We start from the raw sequence: 20637 nt of genomic DNA on the forward strand, positions 1-20637 counted from the left end.
CCGGCCCAGACGACAGAAGGGAGCAGCACCATCCGCAACCTGGGAAACAAAGATCCTTCAGCGTCAAGAACAGAACTAAGTCCTTCTGGGAAAAACAGGAAGACGGATTCCCTTTTCCCTGAACTAGACCTTCAAAAACCCTTGTATGAAAAAAACAAAATACAAAGGAATAAAACCGTATATCTGCAGACCTGGTTTCCGACTCCTCACTGCCCCATCCCGACAACTGGTGTCAGAAGTGGGATCAATTCCATCATCCATCAGTACGTCAATGATGGAGGCCGTCGTCCAACAACTGATAGTCGGACAGGAAAAGTTAGAGTGGGCAGTAAACCAACAGCTAACATTGGCTCAAGCAGATCGGGATGCGTTTAAAGAGACTGTCACTACACAGATAGCTGGTTTACAAAGAGTTGTGCAGGCCGCCCCTGTTGTCGCATCACCTGAAGGGAGGTCTGTACATCCACATCACTCCGGGGTCTCCTTGCAAAAGTATATTCCCGGAGAGGACCCGGACGCATTCCTCTCTAATTTCGAAAGAGTGGCCAGGGCCTGTGGCTGGCCTGATGAAAAATGGCCCTTCTTTCTGGCTCCACTCCTAAGCGGAGATGCACAGGCCGCATATCAAGTGGCCAACAACGCCGGTACTACACCGTATGCCATTGTGAAGGAAGTAATCTTGGATCATCTAGGACTCCACCGTGAAGCATATCGAGTCCGCTTTCGAAAGGAGAAAGGGGCTCCCGGAGAAAACCCTAAAACTCTATTTTTTAGGCTCAAGATGGCGGCGGACAAATGGCTTCGGCCTACCTCCAGTACGAAGGAAGAAATAATGAATCAAATATATATGGAACAATTCATAGAGGCCCTCCCGTATGGTACTCAGAGGTGGCTCAGGCAGCAACCCAATCTGTCCATGGAGCAAGCCGTGGAAGTGGCAGCAAATTTCTCTCGTGCTCAACCAAGACTTATGCCATGGGACGTAGAGAAAAAGATGGGAAAAGGGGGTGCTCCCCTATACAAACCAGAAAAAAAAGGGATAAAACCCCTGCTGGAGGTCCCAAAAACCCGCTTTAGCAAAACTGAGGCCTTGCCGCTAAAAGGTCCCCAATGTTTCGAATGCGGGGAATGGGGCCATATTGCCAGGATGTGTCCTCACAGAAAACCAGCGGAGGAACCTATGGAGGTTGGGTACATTCCCCGAGCGGTGTTATATACCGCTGAAATGGGACCATCGTTCTATGTAAGTGTCTTGGTTAATGAAAAATTCATAAAGGCCCTATTAGATTCCGGGTGTAGGCAATCAGTGGTCCAGAAAACTCTGGTTAGACCCGAGCAAGTCCTACCAACCCAAATGGTCCACATAAAGTGTGTTCATGGGGACGTTAAGACCTATCCCGTGGCACAGTTGACTCTGAAAACACAAGAGCAGGCCCCGTGTGTAGTAAGGGTGGGGGTGGTAGACACACTTCCCGAGGATCTAATAATAGGTGTAGATAATCCTCGTTTCCTTTCCTATTTTCACTCAGAAGTCCTACCCCGAATGACAGAAAGGAAAACACCAGTGGCGTTTACCACAGCAGAACCCTGGGTTTTGGATAGTAGTTTCAAATTCGCACAGGCTAATGACTCCACCCTCTTTCATGCCTGGGAAATGGCCCACATGACCCAAGACTCTCCAACCCCTGTATATCCCCGGTTTTTGATCAGTAATGACTTGTTGTATAGAGAATCCAAAAAAGGGGAACCCTTGCAGTTGTTAGTGCCCAAAGTATTCAGGGACCAGATCTTGTTCTACTCACATGCCCACTTGGTCGCCGGACATACAGGTGCAGAGAAAACGACGAAACATCTTTTACGTTTCTTTTATTGGCCCGGTATCTATAAAGAAACCCTACAGTATTGTCAAACCTGTGACGTCTGCCAGAGGGGTAATACCCAACGACCCCCCAGGGTCCCGCTCCAACCGTTACCTGTGGTCGGGACCCCCTTCGAACGAGTAGGCATGGACCTGATAGGACCACTCCCTAAAACTGCCCGAGGTCATACATATGCTTTAGTCGTAGTAGACTACGCCACCAGGTTCCCTGAAGCCTTCCCGTTGAAAGCACCCACTACTAAAAACATTGGCGAAAAATTGATAGAACTTTTCTCCCGGGTGGGGTTCCCAAAAGCCATTCTAACTGACCAAGGTACTCCGTTCACCTCCAGACTCATGAAGGAGATATGTCAGACGTTACATTTGGATCATCTTAAAACGTCGGTATATCACCCACAGACTGATGGACTGGTTGAACGTTATAATAAAACAATCAAAGGAACCTTGAAGAAGATGCTGGAGGTGGAAAAAAAAGAATGGGACCAACTCTTGCCTTTGGCCCTCTATGTAATACGGGCCCAGGACCAAAGCAGCCTCGGCTGCTCTGCTTTTGAACTTTTATATGGACGAACCCCTCGTTCGTTACTTGAGATCACACGGGACGCATGGGAAAACGAAACAGACACAGACAGAAGGACCCTTTTGGATTATACCTGTCGTCTCAAGTCCAAGCTAGGGAAGCTACGGGACCTGGCCCACGATAATCTCAAGAAAAGTCAAGAACGACAAAGGAAAGCATATGACAGGGGGACCACCTGGAGAAAACTGGAGATCGGTGACTGGGCCCTCGTCATGCTACCAACCACAGCGCAAAGATTCAAGAACAAGTGGTCGGGTCCTTATCCTGTCGTCAGCACCATAGGTAAAACCACATACCGGCTGCAGATGACGCCGTCCCGGACACAATGTTTTCATATCAATTTACTAAAAAAATGGCTAGGACCACCGCCGAAGGCTTCCCAGTTAATCTTCCCCATCTCCTCCGGGGACACGACGTTGTCTCAACTTCCTGTGAATGAACAATTGACTAACACCATGAAGGAAGAACTACAACAACTCCTCCGAAAGTATAGCCCGGTTTTCTCGGATGTTCCCGGCAGGACGACCCTTGCAGAACACCACATCGAGACTCAGCCGGGGAAGCATGTCAAACTGAAGCCCTACAGGATTCCCGAAGCTCGGAGAGCGGACGTAAAGAGGGAAGTGCAAGACATGCTCCGCCTGGGTGTGATTAGACCGTCACACAGTAACTGGTCATCACCCATTGTCATGGTACCGAAACCCGACGGGAGTACCCGTTTCTGTATGGATTTTCGTGCCCTGAACGCCATCTCGAACTGTGACGCCTACCCCATACCCAGAGTAGACGACCTCATCGAGAAACTGGGTGACGCCAAGTTCATCACGACCTTTGATCTTACCAAAGGATATTGGCAGGTGCCCCTAAGAGAGGAAGATCGAAAAAAGACAGCCTTCGCGACTGAGGAGGGTCTCTTCGAATTTAATGTCCTACCTTTTGGCCTACATGGTGCCCCTGCCACATTTCAAAGGCTTATGAACTCCATCCTGTCGCCCCATTCGTCTTTTTGTTCAGCCTACCTGGATGATATTGTCATCTTCAGTCCAACATGGTCAAAACATCTACAAGACCTGCATGTCATCCTACAAACGCTCCACCGTGCCGGAGTGCACATAAATTCGAAGAAGTCAAGAGCAGCCTTTCACAAGGTTAAATTATCTGGGTTATGTTTTGGGCGATGGAATGATCGCCCCTCAAGCGGAGAAAATAAGAGCCATCACCAATACTCCCTTTCCGACTTCCAAACGAGAGTTGAGATCCTTTCTCGGACTAATTGGGTATTATCGACGGTTTATACCTGGGTTTTCTGACATCGCATCCCCGCTGACGGATGTCTTGCGAAAAGAAGCACCAACCAAACTCCTGTTACACCCGTCCAGTGACATGCAAAACGCGTTTCAATCCCTGAGGCACCTGATCACCTCCAGTCCTATACTCATTTCCCCTAATTTCCAAAAGCAATTCATCCTCACAACAGACGCTTCCAACACGGGGCTCGGGGCGGTATTGTCACAGGAGGGGGAAGACGGGATGGAACACCCCATACTCTTTCTTAGTCGGAAGTTATTCCCCAGGGAGCGTAATTATTCCACAATTGAGAGGGAGTGCCTAGCGGTGAAATGGGCGATAGACAAATTGCGATTTTATTTGGAGGGCCGCCCTTTTCTCCTGTACACAGACCACGCTCCCCTGCAGTGGATGTATAGGAATAAATCCCAGAACCCTAGGGTACTTCGCTGGTTTCTGTCCCTTCAGCCCTTTTCCTTTCATGTACGACACAAAAAAGGGAAGAACAACGGGACAGCGGACTATCTCTCTAGGTCCCATACTCTCCCCGATCGGGAGAGTCCAAGGGGGGAGGTATGTGACAGGGGGGCGCCGACCAGGGACACTTACGACTGGTGGTCGCCTTCAAACGTTCTGTTTCCTTCCTGTCAGGACGATTGGCGTGAAGACCTGGATGCCTGGGGACCGGGGACTCAGCCCGAGGAACAGCAAGGTCCCTTTAACTGGAATACGGGTCTCGCGGAAAACCAACCCTCCCACGACGTCATGGCCCTTTCATTGGTCACTCGCCCGGAACTCGGAGAGGAGGCGGGATATAGGGCCGGAACACGGAACTCAGGCGAGAGAGTGAAGGAGGAAGTGGTGATCGTTGGAGAGGAACAAGCGGAGGCGGCAGAGACGAAGAATACGGGAGCCGATTCGGAAGAGGGAGCCAGAGCAGGCGAGCCAGGAGGCCAACGTCCCGGAGAATTCCCGAGCCACGTACCAAGGGGTGCGTGGCTTTTCCAGGTACGGGAGCGAATGTCAAGGGTTTTGGGAAGGCGGGAGCGGGCACAGGTGTAGGTACGGAGTTTTGCCTCGAGAACCGCCGTCTGCACAACCTTGTTGTCCATCCCCACTCCCCCTCCCTATACTGTCACAGTCGGCCCTAAAGTGCACGTTTAAGCACTTGTTTGTTGTATTATTTGGTGATCCCTTCACTCCCGGTCCCTTGGGCAGCGTCCTCATTACGACAATAGTGAGAACTGACCCCTCCCTATATTTCCTTTTCTTTCATCTATCGAAACCCCGGAGAAGCACACCGGCCCAGACGACAGAAGGGAGCAGCACCATCCGCAACCTGGGAAACAAAGATCCTTCAGCGTCAAGAACAGAACTAAGTCCTTCTGGGAAAAACAGGAAGACGGATTCCCTTTTCCCTGAACTAGACCTTCAAAAACCCTTGTATGAAAAAAACAAAATACAAAGGAATAAAACCGTATATCTGCAGACCTGGTTTCCGACTCCTCACTGCCCCATCCCGACAATCATGCTTTCCAAAGTTTTCAAAAATCACTGAGTTGCCAATCCTATGAACATATTCTCAAAGTCATGAGAGCAAAGTTGCAGTCAACCATTTCCTATGGTTCACCCATCACCAGGGGAAAAGATGCCAAGCTACTGGATTTATTAGTAGTCAAGGCTTAAAAAAACAACCTTTGGGATTCCCAGGTCGGTGGGTCAAGCTGAAATAAGATTGGAGTTTGGACTCCAAAGACAGTGTTTGGTGTCACAAGGGGCTTTTCTGAAATGGATGTATTTTATGTTCTCTTCCGCCCCTGCTTCCCTAGCGAACAACCGATGGCTTGAAATAACTGAATCTGCTTATGCGGCTACCTGGGGATCCCATATTTTAACTTGCTTACATGATATTGGCCGCAAATTGGGCTGCATGGATTGAAAATGCCCAATTATAAATTAATTCTAAAAAAACAAAATCAAAGCTAAATCCCTTAATAAGGCTAAAACGGTTTTAGCTGCAAAAAATTATGCATTGTATGTGATTAACTCAAACCAGTCTTTACGCATCCAGCCGTACCTTAATGCCCACTTCTCGGCAGAAATTAAAAAAACGTTTTTAAAAATAAGATTGGGAATAACCCCAACTAAAGAGGGTATGCCATCATGGATTCAGCAGGGGCCTGACACCAATTGTAGACTCTGTGGTTGGCCACTTGAATCTGTATTGCATATAGTATGCGTGTGCCCCAAATTGCTTAAAATACGGAGTATATTTTTAAAACTCCTATTTTTGAAGATTGGGGTCAGATCGGCTCACTAGGCCCTTATTCTTTGTTTAATCGGGCAAGTTGATTCCGCTGTTATGCCAATTGATAATGTTTTTAGTTGCTGATCAAAAATGTTTGGTATTGACTGTTCAAGATGTATCATTATTAGATCCTATGGCTTCAAGAGAAATCTTGAATGCATTTTTTCTGCTTATTTTCACTGTATCGCCTCTTGTGGAATTTAGTGTCTATGCTGCTAGGGTAATAATTAGAATAATTAGAAATGTAAATAATGAAGTTATCTTGTTTGCAATAGAAATTAGTGAGGCACTTTTATAGCCTGTTTGCACAATGGAACTACTGTTTACAGCACTTTTGCACTTTAATACGTAATGATCCAGCCCATGTCCGATAGAGTTGATAGTTCATTTGTATAATGATTGATAAAGTTAATCAGTTTTATTGCATATGAATGTATTTATAAATTGAATATTTGTCACCGTTTTAAAAAGATGCTCACAAATAGTTTTATTATTGGTCTGAAATTACATGTGATAATGTTTTTTTATATATATTGTCTGATTCTTACGATGTTTGAATTGCAATGATTTTTGTAAATCATGCAATAAAGACTTTTATTCATTCATTCATAATTGTCTGAACTGTTTCAAAGGTTGTGTACCTTACTAGTTTTTGTGGTGAGAATCTGTACCTTTACTTCCGAGATGCTACTCATACCTTGAGGTTGGTCTGGTGGGACCGCAGATTCACTGGGTTGCTGTACAAGTCACCATACACATAATACTATGTACTTATGGATTATCTGGGTAAATTCTATTGATTTGTTTCCAATTAGGAGACTTGATCATTTTCTTACACATTCATTCTGGACAACTGTCCTCATCGATAGATGTACTGGTTGCGCTTTGTGTGTAGCACTGAAACTTTCTCCTTGATGTGCACTATCTTATGGCTTCTGAATGCTCATACTTATGAAAATTTTAAAACAAAGAATAATGTAACACACACTAGGATTCAAAGAAATAAAGCCAGAAATGTCCTCCTGCATTGTTTCTCTTATGTTTTGAGCTAATTTTAGATGTATCAGACTTCAAAAAGAAATTCAGTGGTATAGGAAATCCACCCCAGGCAGAGGTTTCCAAAGAGCACCAAAGTGCACAAGTATTTCCCAAGCAGAACTGTAACGAGGTGCAAAATTTCACTTGAGCAAAATCCACATGCAGAAACCCTTTGTGCATGACCTATGGTAATTTTTGGTGGTATTCTTTTCTCAATCCACTTTGAAAAATGCACTAACTGCTATCCTTTGCAGAAGTGAATCTGCATAAATTTGCAGCGCAGAGGGTACCCGCAAATCATTGGAGGTAGTTTACTCAAACATATGGGTTATTAAACTTTCACCAACTTTTGCTCGTGGACCCATCAACAAATCCTCATAAATGCTTCAATAACCCAGGATTTTTTTGTGCAGATAGTACTCAGTCTTAAGTGTGCAATAACCATTTAAGAAATAGGCTCAATGTCACTTATTTTGGAAAAGGCAGTAAAATGGTAAATGTGATCTAACTAGAAAATAACTTAAGAACATACCTCCAAAGTGGATGCAATTTATTTCTTCTCGAGTCCACAGTTTGCATCTGAAGTCCTGGATATTTCAAAATAAATAGAAAAACAATCTGTTACAAAATGAAATTAGGTCAGGTTTGGGTGGATGAGAATGTGGAGGTTTAATGCACTAGACCAAAACTTCAACACCACCCAAAGATATCAGTTCACAAAGGAAAGCCAAGGGCTCCCAAGAATATAAAATGGCTCACCTTTAGGTAGCTTGGCTGATTAAATAGTTTACCTCACATAGGGTGAAGGATGCAGTTTAGGAACTATGAAACAGTAAACACAATGCAAACCAGGCAACATGCTCATTTTCTTTTTGTCAAAGCTCTTTTTATTTTATTTTTAAATAGGAGGAGACCACATACTTGGTCATGTCCAATGCTTTGCATCCATCTTTTAAAATACTACAATATGCCATTGTGAATTTAAGTTCTGCAGAGAATGAGACAGGGTGTCATATCTGTAAAACCATACAGTAGTAGGACATCGTCAACTCGCAGGAGAAATAAAAGAACTTCTTGGTCTCAAAAGTAAATCCTGTCTACCCTTTCCCATCCATACCTTGAATAGAACTATTAAAGCAACTCTACTCAGGTGCATCTGGCCGGTACCATAGTGCCCTATAGATGTCAACTTTCCATGTATGGGGCTCTAGTTTTCCAACAACTACCCATTTAGGAAGCTTTTCAGCAAAGGAGAGATTGGTACTCTAAAATTGGAAAAATGTGATGCTCTTATCCTTGGAGAGCAGGTAGTGAGAGGAATACCTCTGGAGAGAAATGTCACCAACGGTCCCCATGCATATTCAAAAAAAATTTAAATCATCCCTAAAAATGTCCGCCATCCTAACGGCGGCCGTGGGGTGTTGTGCCCGGGAGTGCCTACAGAAGCGGCCCAACTAGGTTGGATGCGGTTTTTAGCACCCCCAGTTAGCCCTGCTCCCGCACCTCCTGCACTGTGCTGAGAGTCTCGCAGTGCAAAAGAGCCATGGGGTCCAAAGGAGGCAAACATTGAGGAAGCATATAGAGCGCAGAGAGAGAGCGCAGTGCTCGGAGTACTGTTCTCTGTCGCTACCTTCCTTTGGTCTTACCCTCGTCTTCTTGGAACGTGGGCTAGAACAACTTCTTGACTCCCCATCTCAAATTGAAACTGTCCCTGCGCAATGAGATCTGGAAAGATCAGAGGCGCTGCAGGAAAATCACAAGGGAAACCTAAAAGGGAAAAAGGAGACCAACCAGTCCCAGTCCCAGTAGAATCCAGCAACTGGGAGTAGAAACTAATCCACATAAGGACATGAACACTGACATGAACATTGACATCGACGTGGACACCGTCAAAGAATGCGCACTGAGCCCTACTAGCACCATCAGTTCAATTCCCAGAACTAATGCTAAATCCAGTAAGCAGGCACTTATTACTGATTTTTTAAAAGTATGCCATAGACAACCCCCGGAGAAACAAAAGACCAAAAAAGAAGCTAAGGAAGCTAAAGGAGCCAAGCAAGTCAACACAACCAATGCCACCAATGACATCGACACCAATGAAATCGACGACATCGATTACACCATCCAAGACTGCGATAATAAAAGAGCAAAAGAACAAAGAATGGAACAAGGGTATCCTACACCACCCTTAAGAGATGATAAAAGCCATAATAGCATCACTCACAATCATACAGTAACAAACTTTCAAGGACACCATCTCCAGGTTGCTGAGGCATTAGTGCACACAGAGTCAGGCACAAATTGGGAAATTACACACAATCAGTTGGTGAGCCCAGTACAAATGGGTCAACCAAGTCAATATCAACAATCCCAACAACAAAAAGTTATACAGTGCCTTAATGAAGATCTTGTGTGCTGGAATTTCAGTTTTTCAAGCCCTGGTGTCCCAGCTGGCTCACCAACAGTTCTACAAACACAATCACTAGACCAATCTGGGGCACAATCACTTTATGCTCAAAAACTGCTTCTTAGCATGTTGGAGACACCTCCCAAAGCATTCCAGCCCATCCCCCAGACGGAACGGGGACCACTACAACAAAAGACTATGGAGGTTGTGCTCCTTGTGCCCCTCAAGGCCACGTTGGCCCCTCTTTTAGAACAACAGGGTTTACGTGAAAACGAGCATCAAACAATTGCCGAAGAACAAGAAGATAAATCCCTGATGGATGCACAAATACATCCACTATCCAGCTCTGTTTGGCCATTATTACCAAGCACAATGGAAACAATCGGATCTGCTATGACATACCACGGCGACAAATTAGACACACAAGTCGAGCTATTAAATGTTTTAGCAATATACGTCCAGGGGATAGATCAGAAGTTGCAATATTTAAACACCATGATAACGAAGGTTCAACATGAAAAGGACATTACATATCATACCTGTCACTGCCCCCAAATAATTGATAAACTCGCAAGGGTTCGAACAATCAATCAATCAATCAATCAATACATTTATAGAGCGTGCTACTCACCCGTAAGGGTCTCAAGGCGCTGAAGGGAGGGGTGTGCTGCTACTGCTCGAAGAGCCAGGTCTTGAGGTGTTTCCTGAAGGTGAGGTGGTCCTGGGTCAGTCTTAGGTGGGCAGGGAGGGAGTTCCACGTCTTGGCCGCCAGGTAGGAGAATGATCTTCCTCCGGTGTTGGTTCTGCGGATCTGTGGGATGGTGTCAAGGGCGAGGCTGGCAGAGCAGAGTTTGCGGGTTGGAGTGTGAAACGTGAGGCGGTTGTTGAGGTATTTGGGGCCTATGTCGTGCAGCGTTTTGTGTGCGTGGGTGAGGAGCCTGAACGTGATCCTTTTGCTGACAGGGAGCCAGTGCAGGTCTCTCAGGTAGGCTGATATGTGGCTGTTGCGAGGGATGTCGAGGATGACTCGTGTGGATGCGTTCTGTATGCGCTGGAGTCTTTTCTGAAGTTTGACTGTGGTTCCTGCATATAGGGCGTTCCCGTAGTCTCGTTGGCTGGTGACAAGGGCCTGGATGACAGTCTTTCTAGTTCCAGTAGGGATCCACCGGAAGATCTTACGGAGCATGCGCAGGGTGTTGAAACATGAGGATGATATGGCGTTGACTTGCTTGGTCATCGTGAGCGGAGTCCAGGATGAATCCCGGGTTGCGTGCGTGGTCAGTGGGTGTAGGTGCGGTGCCCAGTGCTGTGGGCCACCAGGAGTCATCCCAGGTGGATGGGGATGGTCCGAGGATGAGGTCCTCTGTCTAGTCTGAGTTCAGTTTGAGACGGCTGAGTTTCATCCATTCCGCGACATTTTTCATTCCTTCCTGGAGGTTGAGTTTGGCGGTGGCTGGGTCTTTGGTGAGGGAGAGTATCAGCTGGGTGTCGTCGGCGTATGAGATGATGTTGAGGTTGTGTTTGTGTGCGATGGCGGTGAGGGGGCTCATGTAGATATTGAAGAGGGTTGGGCTGAGTGATGAGCCTTGGGGTACGCCGCAGATGATCTTGGTGGCCTCGGAGCGGAAGGGAGGGAGGCGGACTCTCTGGGTTCTGTCGGAGAGGAACGAGGTGATCCAGTCCAGAGCTTTACCTTGGATCCCAGCGTTGTGGAGGCAGGTTATTAGGGTGCGATGGCAGACTGTATCAAAGGCACCTGAGAGGTCTAGGAGGATGAGGGCGGTTGTTTCCCCATTGTCAAGCAGGGTCCTGATGTCGTCGGTGGCTGCGATGAGGGCGGTCTCGGTGCTGTGGTTGGCTCGAAATCCGGACTGGGATGGGTTGAGGGAGCCATTGGCCTCGAGGAATGCGGTCAGCTGTTTATTGACGATCTTCTCGATAACTTTTGCAGGGAAGGGGAGAAGAGAGATGGGGCGGTAGTTCTTGAGGTCTTTAGGGTCCGCTGTGGGTTTCTTCAGTAGGGTGTTGATCTGTGCGTGCTTCCAGCTCTCTGGGAAGGTGGCAGACGCGAAGGAGTTGTCTATGACATTCCGCAGGTGGGGTGCGATGATGGTGTCGGCTTTGTTGAAGATGTGGTGAGGGCTTGGGTCGAAAGGAGAGCCGGAGTGGATGGTGTTCATAGCGTGGGCGGTGTCTTCAGTGCTGATGGGAGTCCAAGCACTGAGGGTGGTTGTAGGGGGTGTTGGTCTGGCGGCTGGGGTGGAGTCTGGGTGCCGAAGCTGTCGTGTATGTCGGCGATCTTGCAGTGAAAGAACGTGGCGAGGGAGTTGCAAAGGTCTTGCGACGGTGTGACGTCGTTGCTGCTGGCGCTGGGGTTGGAGAGATCTTTTACGATGCTGAAGAGTTCTTTGCTGTTGTGTGTGTTGTTGTCCAGCTGCTCTTTGAACAAAGTATTTTTGGTGGTGCGGATCAGCTGGTGGTGTTTGCGAGTGGCTGTCAGGTTTTCTGTCGTCTGTTCGCGGCGCCAGGTTTTCGCGAGGGTTCGGCAGGATTTCTTTGATTCTTTGAGGTCGTCGGGGAACCATGTGGTTTTCCTGTTGCCAGGCTTGCCTGGAGGGTTCTTCAGTGGTGCAAGGGCGTTGGCGCAGTTGATGATCCACTGTGTGAGGTTGCGGGATGCGTCGTTGGTGTCAGTAGTGTTGATTGGTGGGTTCTGGCTCAGTGATGTGGTTAGCTGGTCTGTGGTGACTTTGCTCCAGCATCTGCGGGGGATCTGTTGCGGGCAGTGGTGGGATGTGATCTTCTTAAAGGTGAAGTGGATGCAGCTTTGGTCGCTCCAGTGTAGTCCGGTCGAGTGGCTGAAGGCAACGTGGCTGCTGGCAGAGAAGATGGGGTCGAGTATGTGGCCGGCGTAGTGGGTGGGGGTGTTCACCAGTTGCTCGAGTCTGAGGTTGGCGAGGTTGTCGGGCAGGGTGGTGGTGGTGTTGCTGTTGTTGTTCTCCAGGTGGAAGTTCAGGTCACCTAGGAGGATGTAGTCTGATGAGGCGAGGGCATGTGGGCTGATGACGTCAGCGATGGCTTCACTGAATTGTGTGCGTGGGCCCGGGGGTCTCTAGATGGGGGTTCCTCTGAGGGTGGTCTTGGGGTCGGTGTGGATCTGGAAGTGTAGGTGTTCGGCGGTGGTGAGGGCATCTTCGGAGTTGGTCGTGACGCCGATGGTGTTCCTGTAGATGATGGCGATTCCTCCTCCGGTTTGGTTGACGCGGTCCTTTCGAGTGATCTTGTAGCCATCTGGGATGGCTATGGTGATGTCGGGGGCTGAGGAGGCGTTCATCCAGGTTTCTGTGAGGAAAGCGACGTCTAATGCTGTTGTGTCGAGGAGGTTCCAGAGTTCGACAGCGTGCTTGTGGACGGAACGGGTGTTGAGCAGGATGCTTTTGAGGTGGTTGTTGTTGTTGCCTGGTCCGGGTGGTGGGGTACAGGTTCGGACGCAGGTGTATTTGCAGACTTGGCAAGAGAAGGGTCCGTGGGTGCGCTTTGGGGTGGCTTGGTAGCAGGCAGATGGTCGGCCGGTGTTGAGTGCATGGAGGGTGGTGGTGTCGTATCTCCGTCAGGTTTCTTGGTTTCGGCGGGGGCCAGGGGTTCTGGAGCTGGGCACGGTCCAGGCGCGGACGGGCGCAGACGGGCTTGTCCTTGGCGCGCCAGCGGCGCGTCCACTTCACGGCCGCTGCGCGGCCTCCATATGAGGGGCTGTGGGAGGGAGGAGCAGCTGGGAGGCGAGACGGCAAATGGGGCACCAGGGGGCGGGGCCACAAGGGAGGCAGCGGCGGGAAAGCGTGAGGAAGGGGAGCGGGTGGGGGGTGATACAAAAAGGAAAGGGGGGGCAGGGGGGAGAGGGCACAGAGGGCACCAGTGAGTGAAAAAGACAACAGTAAAAGAAAACAGTCAATCAATGGCAACACAATAAAGGTCGGAAACAGGCAAACCATGCAGTTCAGGACATAGCGGGTAGCGGCAGCGGGACAGCGGCACAGGAGGACCATGTGGCGGCTGAGGGGGGCGACCTACCTGGTGACAGGGTCAAGGGTCGCTCCCTTCACCACCGCAAGGCCTCCATATGAGGGGCCGTGGGGGGGGAGGAGCAGCTGGGAGGTGGGAGCAGGGCGGCGAATGGGGCACCTGGGGGCAGGGCCGCAAGGGAGGCAGCAGCGGGAAAGCGCGAGGGAGGGGAGCGGGTGGGGGGTGATACAAAAAGGAAAAAGGGGGGAGAGGGCACAGAGGGCACCAGTGAGTGAAAAAGACAACAGTAAAAGAAAACAGTCAATCAATGGCAACACAAGAAAGGTCGGAATCAGGCAAACCAAGCAGTTCAGGACACAGCGGGTAGCGGCAGCGGGACAGCGGCACAGGAGGGCCGTGTGGCGGCTGAGGGGGGCGACCTACCTGGTGACAGGGTCAAGGGTCGCAATAATGTCAGAGTTACTGGGGGCAGTCAGGGAAACACAAATAAACCCTACATTACCATCTAAGGAAAGAATACCCAAGGAAACAGACAGTGTTAGTGGGGAGAGCCCAAGTGGCAATAACCCAAGAGCGACAGCGATAAGCAAGCTCCATGACCATGGACGTAGAAACGCACCCGACACCGAGAACGAGCACGAAGAACTTGCCACAAATCCCAATCAATATCACTTACAAAAGGAAGCAGTGGGAACCAAGTAACAAACAAGTCTGAGAACCTCACTTACAAAGAGGGAACGAAAACGCTTGAGGGAAGCAAGGAAAAGCAAATTAAATAAGACTTGCCCACACACATCAGCAGCACTTATCGAGAATGGTCACGAAAAAGGAGCCGAAATCAACATGGTAAGGGACAACACACCGAAGCATAACAATTCAATAGAAAAATAAGTCACTGTCTCAAGAAATCCTAAAACAGAAAGCATCAAAACTTCACAAACAACCAAAATTTATGACATATTCAAACCTTTGGTTAAGAGGAAACTCAACAACACACTAACTAAGAATACTCACAAAACCATTACAAGTCAACTTTCTCAGTAATTCAATATAAAATCAAAAGATATTACCACCCAGGATGACTCAGCCAGGCAAACGGAAGTCCCAGAGGACTGCAGAGTCATCAAAGAAGTGAACAAAAGTTCTCATTGCCGGGAAGGCAGCGAGTCCATCAAATCCAACAAAATCAAGTCGGAGTAAATCACCAATGGGCGCTACTCAATCAATGCATACCTGAAGCATCCAAAAGGCCCATGATCAATAGCAAGAAAACAGAATCGAATGCTTCTCATAACAAAGGCAGAGGAAGAGGTGTGGCGCCGCGGCCAGGGCGACTGACTCTGGAATTTGGGGATCTCGGTTCGATCCCTGGCACCGGCGGCAGGTTAGCCCAGCACCATGTGACTCTGGGCAATAGCTTGCTTAATCTTCCCGACGGCCCCCAGCACCTAGAGACCCTTACGGGTGATTGTTCGCACTTTACAAATGTGGATTATTATTATTATTATTATTATAACAACCAGATAGAGCTGGTCCCACACTACACCTCGAGAGGACCCCACAATATATTAAACAGGAGTGCAATAATTAGGCTATTAGAGACCCTTCCAGCCCAGAATCACATTAAAACAAGGGATCTGGAAAGAATTGAATTCAAACCTAATCCAAATCAAATGGGGTCTGAAATAACAATAGCAACTTGGAACTCATCCCAGACCAGATCCTGAGGCATAGGGAGGCCTTCGCAGCATGGGGCATAGAATTAAAAAAGTTGGAATCACTGTGCTATCCAAGCTCTCTACAACAACTGCAAAGCACAGGGGGCACATTAAAAGGAGCTAAAGGTCCTGACAACCCAGATCAAACAACAGGTGCTGGCCAATCAATCAGGCATATTACAATCACACTCTTACCCTCTAAAACATCTACCTTCGAGGACAACTTACAATTGAGTTCTACAAATATAAAATATGACGCACCATGAACATATTTACACAATAACTCCAAAATAGCACAAGGCTGCAAGTTTTGCTCCTGGAACGTGAATCGTTTATCTTCCAAACTAGACGAAACAGACTTCATAAATTTCATCCTACAGTATGATATACTACTATTCCAAGAAACATGGTAAACAATAAATACCCCTATAGTAGGTTACAAAGAACACCTTAACCCAGCAATAAAGGAGGCAAATCACGGCAGACCAAAAAGTGGTCTATCGACTTACATCTCAACAGACATTCTATGGAAAGTTGAGGACATTGACCTAGATTTCCCTTGGATGCAATGCACAAAACGTGAGGCCCCGTCATCTTGCACCTTGTTAATCTTGAACATCAACATCCATCCCACTTATAAGCAGAAGGGAAGAAATATTCAACAACTGGCCGCAGCACTCAGAGTTTTAAAACACACCTACTCGCATGCCAACATCATATTGTTCAGGGACTTCAATATGAACCTAATGCAAGCCCAAGAAGAAAACCTACCATCATACATGCAAGCCAGACAGGGCAATTCATCTAGATGCGATACATCGGGCAAGAGATGTGCTGCATTAATGGGCAAACTTTCACTGTTCACCTTAAATGGAAGAAGCCCACAGGACAGCCCGGCAGCCTTCACAAGAGTAACAGTTAAATCCAGTGGCGGCTCCTCCATACGGGCGTTTGGGCGCCGCCCCCCTGCTTTCTCGCAGTGCGAGAAGGCAGAAACATAAATGGTAATAACTACCATTTATGTTTCTGCCTTCTCGCACTGCGAGAAAGCAGAAGTGCCTGATCGGGGGTGGGCGGTCCTGCTTGAGGGCAGGGGGGAGTGGCTTGCCCAGTGTTGTGCATAGGGACTGTTTGGCCGGCCCTGGGGCCGATCCAACAGTCCGTATGCACAACACTGGGCAAGCCACTCCCCCCATGCCCTCGAGCAGCACCGCCCACGGCGCCCACTCTACATAGCGAAAATGGTCCCGGCTGGGGCGCTCTCTACTGCGCCTCAGCGTTGTGATTGGCAGAGCGGAGGGAGGGAGGCTGCCTTTCATTCATGACGACGAGAGCTTCAGGACGGCGGGAGCGGCAGTTTGGACGCATCCAGAAGCTGCGGTGTTGCAGGACGGAGCGGGAGTTGGAACGCATCCAGAAGATGTTGCAGGACGAGGATGGTAAGTTTTATAATATTCTTTCCCACCTGCCTCCACCCCCCCGTGACGACCCCCACCCCCATCATGCCGGCCGTTACTGTGAAGTTATGAATGTACAAAACTATTTTAGGCCCTCCTTAGGCCTAAAATAGTTATGTACATTCATTACTATTTTAGACCCTCCGGTGCCGTATCAATGCCAGTCAGGGCCGGCTTTAGGGCGGTGCGATCGGTGCCACCACACCGGGTGCTGGAATCCTGGGGGCGCCGTGTTTGAAAGTTTATTATGCCTTTGAAGCACCTGCTGCAGCGTTTCTTTCACCCCGCAATTACCAGGCCTCATATAAATGTCAAGATAACTCGTGCCGCCATTGCTTCTAATTCTCATCAAGCCATTCCGTTTCGATAACAAAGAATTGTAAATGGAAGCTTTTTGGAAAAAACTGCCAGAGTGATGGCGCGTTCTTCTGATGGAAACAAAGGTTCATTTCTCAGAATTTCAGCTCTGTGTGGAAGTTGTGTCGCTTGTATTGGCGGATGGAAAAGGCTGCAGCCGAGGAGCGGTGCGCGCGTGAAGGCGTCTACGTCACCTCATACACACACCAATAGACCTTTTCTTCTCTGAGAATATCGTGTGATTAATTATCTTCCTGGAGAGAGAGATCAGCATTTTGTATAGTTGTGGTTTTGACTTGGGTGAAGTTAGTGCAGAGGGTTAATATGCCTGCTGCAGAGAACGTGTACCATGTAGATTACAGATGTAAACAGATCAGCAGGTTACTTGCAATGTATAATTTAAAGTCCTTAGTCCTAATATAGAATAGTGAGGTATTAACTTTCATCCTAGAACTGCATACACGCTGCAAAGTACAGAACATTGATCAATGTTGCAAAAAGGGTTAATTTGGCTAGAAATCGATTCTTATTATTAAAGAAAACTCCCAACTATGCTGTTTCTTTTTCGACTCGTGAGTTTGTGCTTCTCCACACCAAGCACTCTTAAACTATGCTGCCTACCAGTATGGATGACATGTGACTCCTACACTTTTAGTCCTTTGGCTTACGTAACATTTCCTACACAGTGATTTACACATGTATGATTGAATGTCTGTGTGTAATATGCGTGTGATGCAAAGTGCTCAGACACCCTGCACTGGTATGAGTGGCGCTATATAACTAATTCAATGCATCTGAGAGAGTGTGGTTATGGAGATTTGGTCACTGTTTTCGCCACCCAATCTTTGGCCATAATGGAGACCTGAGGTGACATATAGTTCATCTTTCTTTGGCAATAAGGTCAGGCGGCTAACGCCAATGTTCCCTTTTCTTTTAAAATAATGCAGTCAGGCTAAATGGATGGCACGGGTGCAAGCAGGAATGAAGCACGATATGGGACAGTTTTAAATGTGTTTAATTATTTCAAGTCTACATATCCTACCTACTTTTATAAATATTCTTGCTTTCTGAAATGTGGTTTAACCTGCATCCATTGGGCCTTTTTTTTTTGTTCTTCAAAATTTCCTTGGCGTGAGGGTCCTGCAGTTCCCCTTTAGTCAATCAGGCTCGCTATGACACAAAACACATTTAGACCCTTTTTTTACGCCCCACCACTTTCAAATGTCACCAGCCACCACTGGTTAAATCAAGATCAACTATTGACTTCACTCTAGTGGATCCCGACTTATTCCCTCTTATTTCAAATTTCCAAATAAAGGAAAGAGCAGACAGTGATCATTATCCTCAATCCTTAAGATTAACTCCCATGCAAGAAAGAACACAGCCAGCAAGTGCCCTCACACTAGCAACCCAACCATATAATCTATAACGGCGAATATGGAAAAAAAACAATGTAAATGTAATCATGGAGTCATGTTTTGCTCTACTGACTCCCCATGATACAAAATCCTTATGGATAGAAGCCTGTGAGACTTTCGTCAATAGACTAAATATAACATTTTCGAACAAATCTAAAAGCCAAAAATTGTTCACGCCCATCGGGGCAGCTTGGTACACACACACCTTAAGGACAGAAAAAAAACAACTAAACAAATTTCATAGACTTTTGAGAACTCAGGGCCCCCAACATGCCTGAGAGACCTTGACAACAATTGAACAGATGAAAAGAGACCTAAAAAAGGATATTAGAGCAGCAAAGTGCTCCTACCAGGAGCAATCCTGGACGAAAATGCTTTATGTCAGCAAGCAACAAAATTCCAAACTGTTCTGGACACTCATTAATCTCCTAAAAAATAGGAAGAATAGGCACTTCAATTCAGAAATAACGGAACACACGTGGAGAGTGCACATAGAGGCCACATTCAACACTCAGACCCTCTCAGGGACCCGAGTCAAAATCAAAACATCTAAGGCAGAGCTTTCCAAATTGTGTGTCCCGACACAGTACTGTGTCGCCTGCAAATGATGGGTGTGTCGCGGGATGACACTGGTATTAAGGGGCACTTAACACATAACTGCTGCTAATTAAGAGGCATTCCTTTGAAAGCCTTGTTCTCACTATGCCTCATCTATTGTCTCCCAGGTCTTTTAAAGACCTGCGTAGTACTCAGGTGTGACTGTGTGTGTGTGCCCGGGAAGCTGGGGTGAGGTGACAGAGGGAGACAGAAAGAGGGAGACAGACAGAGGGAGACAGGCAGAGAGAGGGAGACAGAGAGAGGGAGACAGACAGAGAGAGGGAGACAGACAGAGAGAGGGAGACAGACAGAGAGAGGGAGACAGACAGAGAGAGGGAGACAGACAGAGAGAGGGAGACAGACAGAGAGAGGGAGACAGACAGAGAGAGGGAGACAGACAGAGAGAGGGAGACAGACAGAGGGAGGGAGACAGACAGAGGGAGGGAGACAGACAGAGGGAGGGAGACAGACAGAGGGAGGGAGACAGACAGAGGGAGGGAGACAGACAGAGGGAGGGAGACAGACAGAGGGAGGGAGACAGACAGAGGGAGGGAGACAGACAGAGGGAGGGAGACAGAGAGAGAAGGAGCTAGACAGAGAGAGGGAACTAGACAGAGAGAGGGAGACAGACAGAGACAGACAGAGGGAGGGAGGGAGACAGACAGAGGGAGGGAGGGAGACAGACAGAGGGAGGGAGGGAGACAGAGGGAGGGAGGGAGACAGAGGGAGGGAGGGAGACAGAGGGAGGGAGGGAGACAGAGGGAGGGAGGGAGACAGAGGGAGGGAGGGAGACAGAGGGAGGGAGGGAGACAGAGGGAGGGAGGGAGACAGAGGGAGGGAGGGAGACAGAGGGAGGGAGGGAGACAGAGGGAGGGAGGGAGACAGCGAGAGAGGGAGACAGCGAGAGAGGGAGACAGCGAGAGAGGGAGACAGCGAGAGAGGGAGGGAGACAGACAGAGGGAGGGAGACAGAGGGAGGGAGGGAGACAGAGGGAGGGAGGGAGACAGAGGGAGGGAGGGAGACAGAGAGAGGGAGGGAGACAGAGAGAGGGAGGGAGACAGCGAGAGAGGGAGACAGCGAGAGAGGGAGGGAGACAGACAGAGGGAGGGAGACAGAGGGAGGGAGGGAGACAGAGGGAGGGAGGGAGACAGAGGGAGGGAGGGAGACAGAGAGAGGGAGGGAGACAGAGAGAGGGAGGGAGACAGAGGGAGGGAGGGAGACAGAGGGAGGGAGGGAGACAGAGGGAGGGAGGGAGACAGAGGGAGGGAGGGAGACAGAGAGAGGGAGGGAGACAGAGAGAGGGAGGGAGACAGAGAGAGGGAGGGAGACAGAGAGAGGGAGGGAGACAGAGAGAGGGAGGGAGACAGAGGGAGGGAGACAGAGGGAGGGAGGGAGACAGACAGACGGAGGGAGACAGAGAGGGAGGGAGACAGCGAGAGAGGGAGACAGCGAGAGAGGGAGACAGCGAGAGAGGGAGGGAGACAGATAGTGGGAGACAGCGAGAGAGGGAGACAGCGAGAGAGGGAGACAGCGAGAGAGGAAGAGCGCAAGACAGAGCGAGACAGCAAGAG

General features: G+C 48.5%; 1 protein-coding gene across 3 annotated transcripts in view; it reads right to left on the reverse strand.

Moving 5' to 3' along the window:
* EVC2 (EvC ciliary complex subunit 2) overlaps positions 1–20637 on the reverse strand; it is a 608136-nt gene that overhangs the window by 544434 nt on the left and 43065 nt on the right. For all 3 annotated transcript variants that reach the window (XM_085642436.1, XM_085642435.1, XM_085642434.1), the window contains exon 2: positions 7625–7679. In XM_085642436.1, the coding sequence (XP_085498562.1) occupies positions 7625–7679 (55 nt within the window). The remainder of the gene's footprint in view (positions 1–7624; positions 7680–20637) is intronic.

Source organism: Triturus cristatus, chromosome 2_2, assembly GCF_964204655.1.
Source record: "Triturus cristatus chromosome 2_2, aTriCri1.1, whole genome shotgun sequence".
Classification (NCBI taxonomy): Eukaryota; Metazoa; Chordata; class Amphibia; order Caudata; family Salamandridae; genus Triturus; species Triturus cristatus.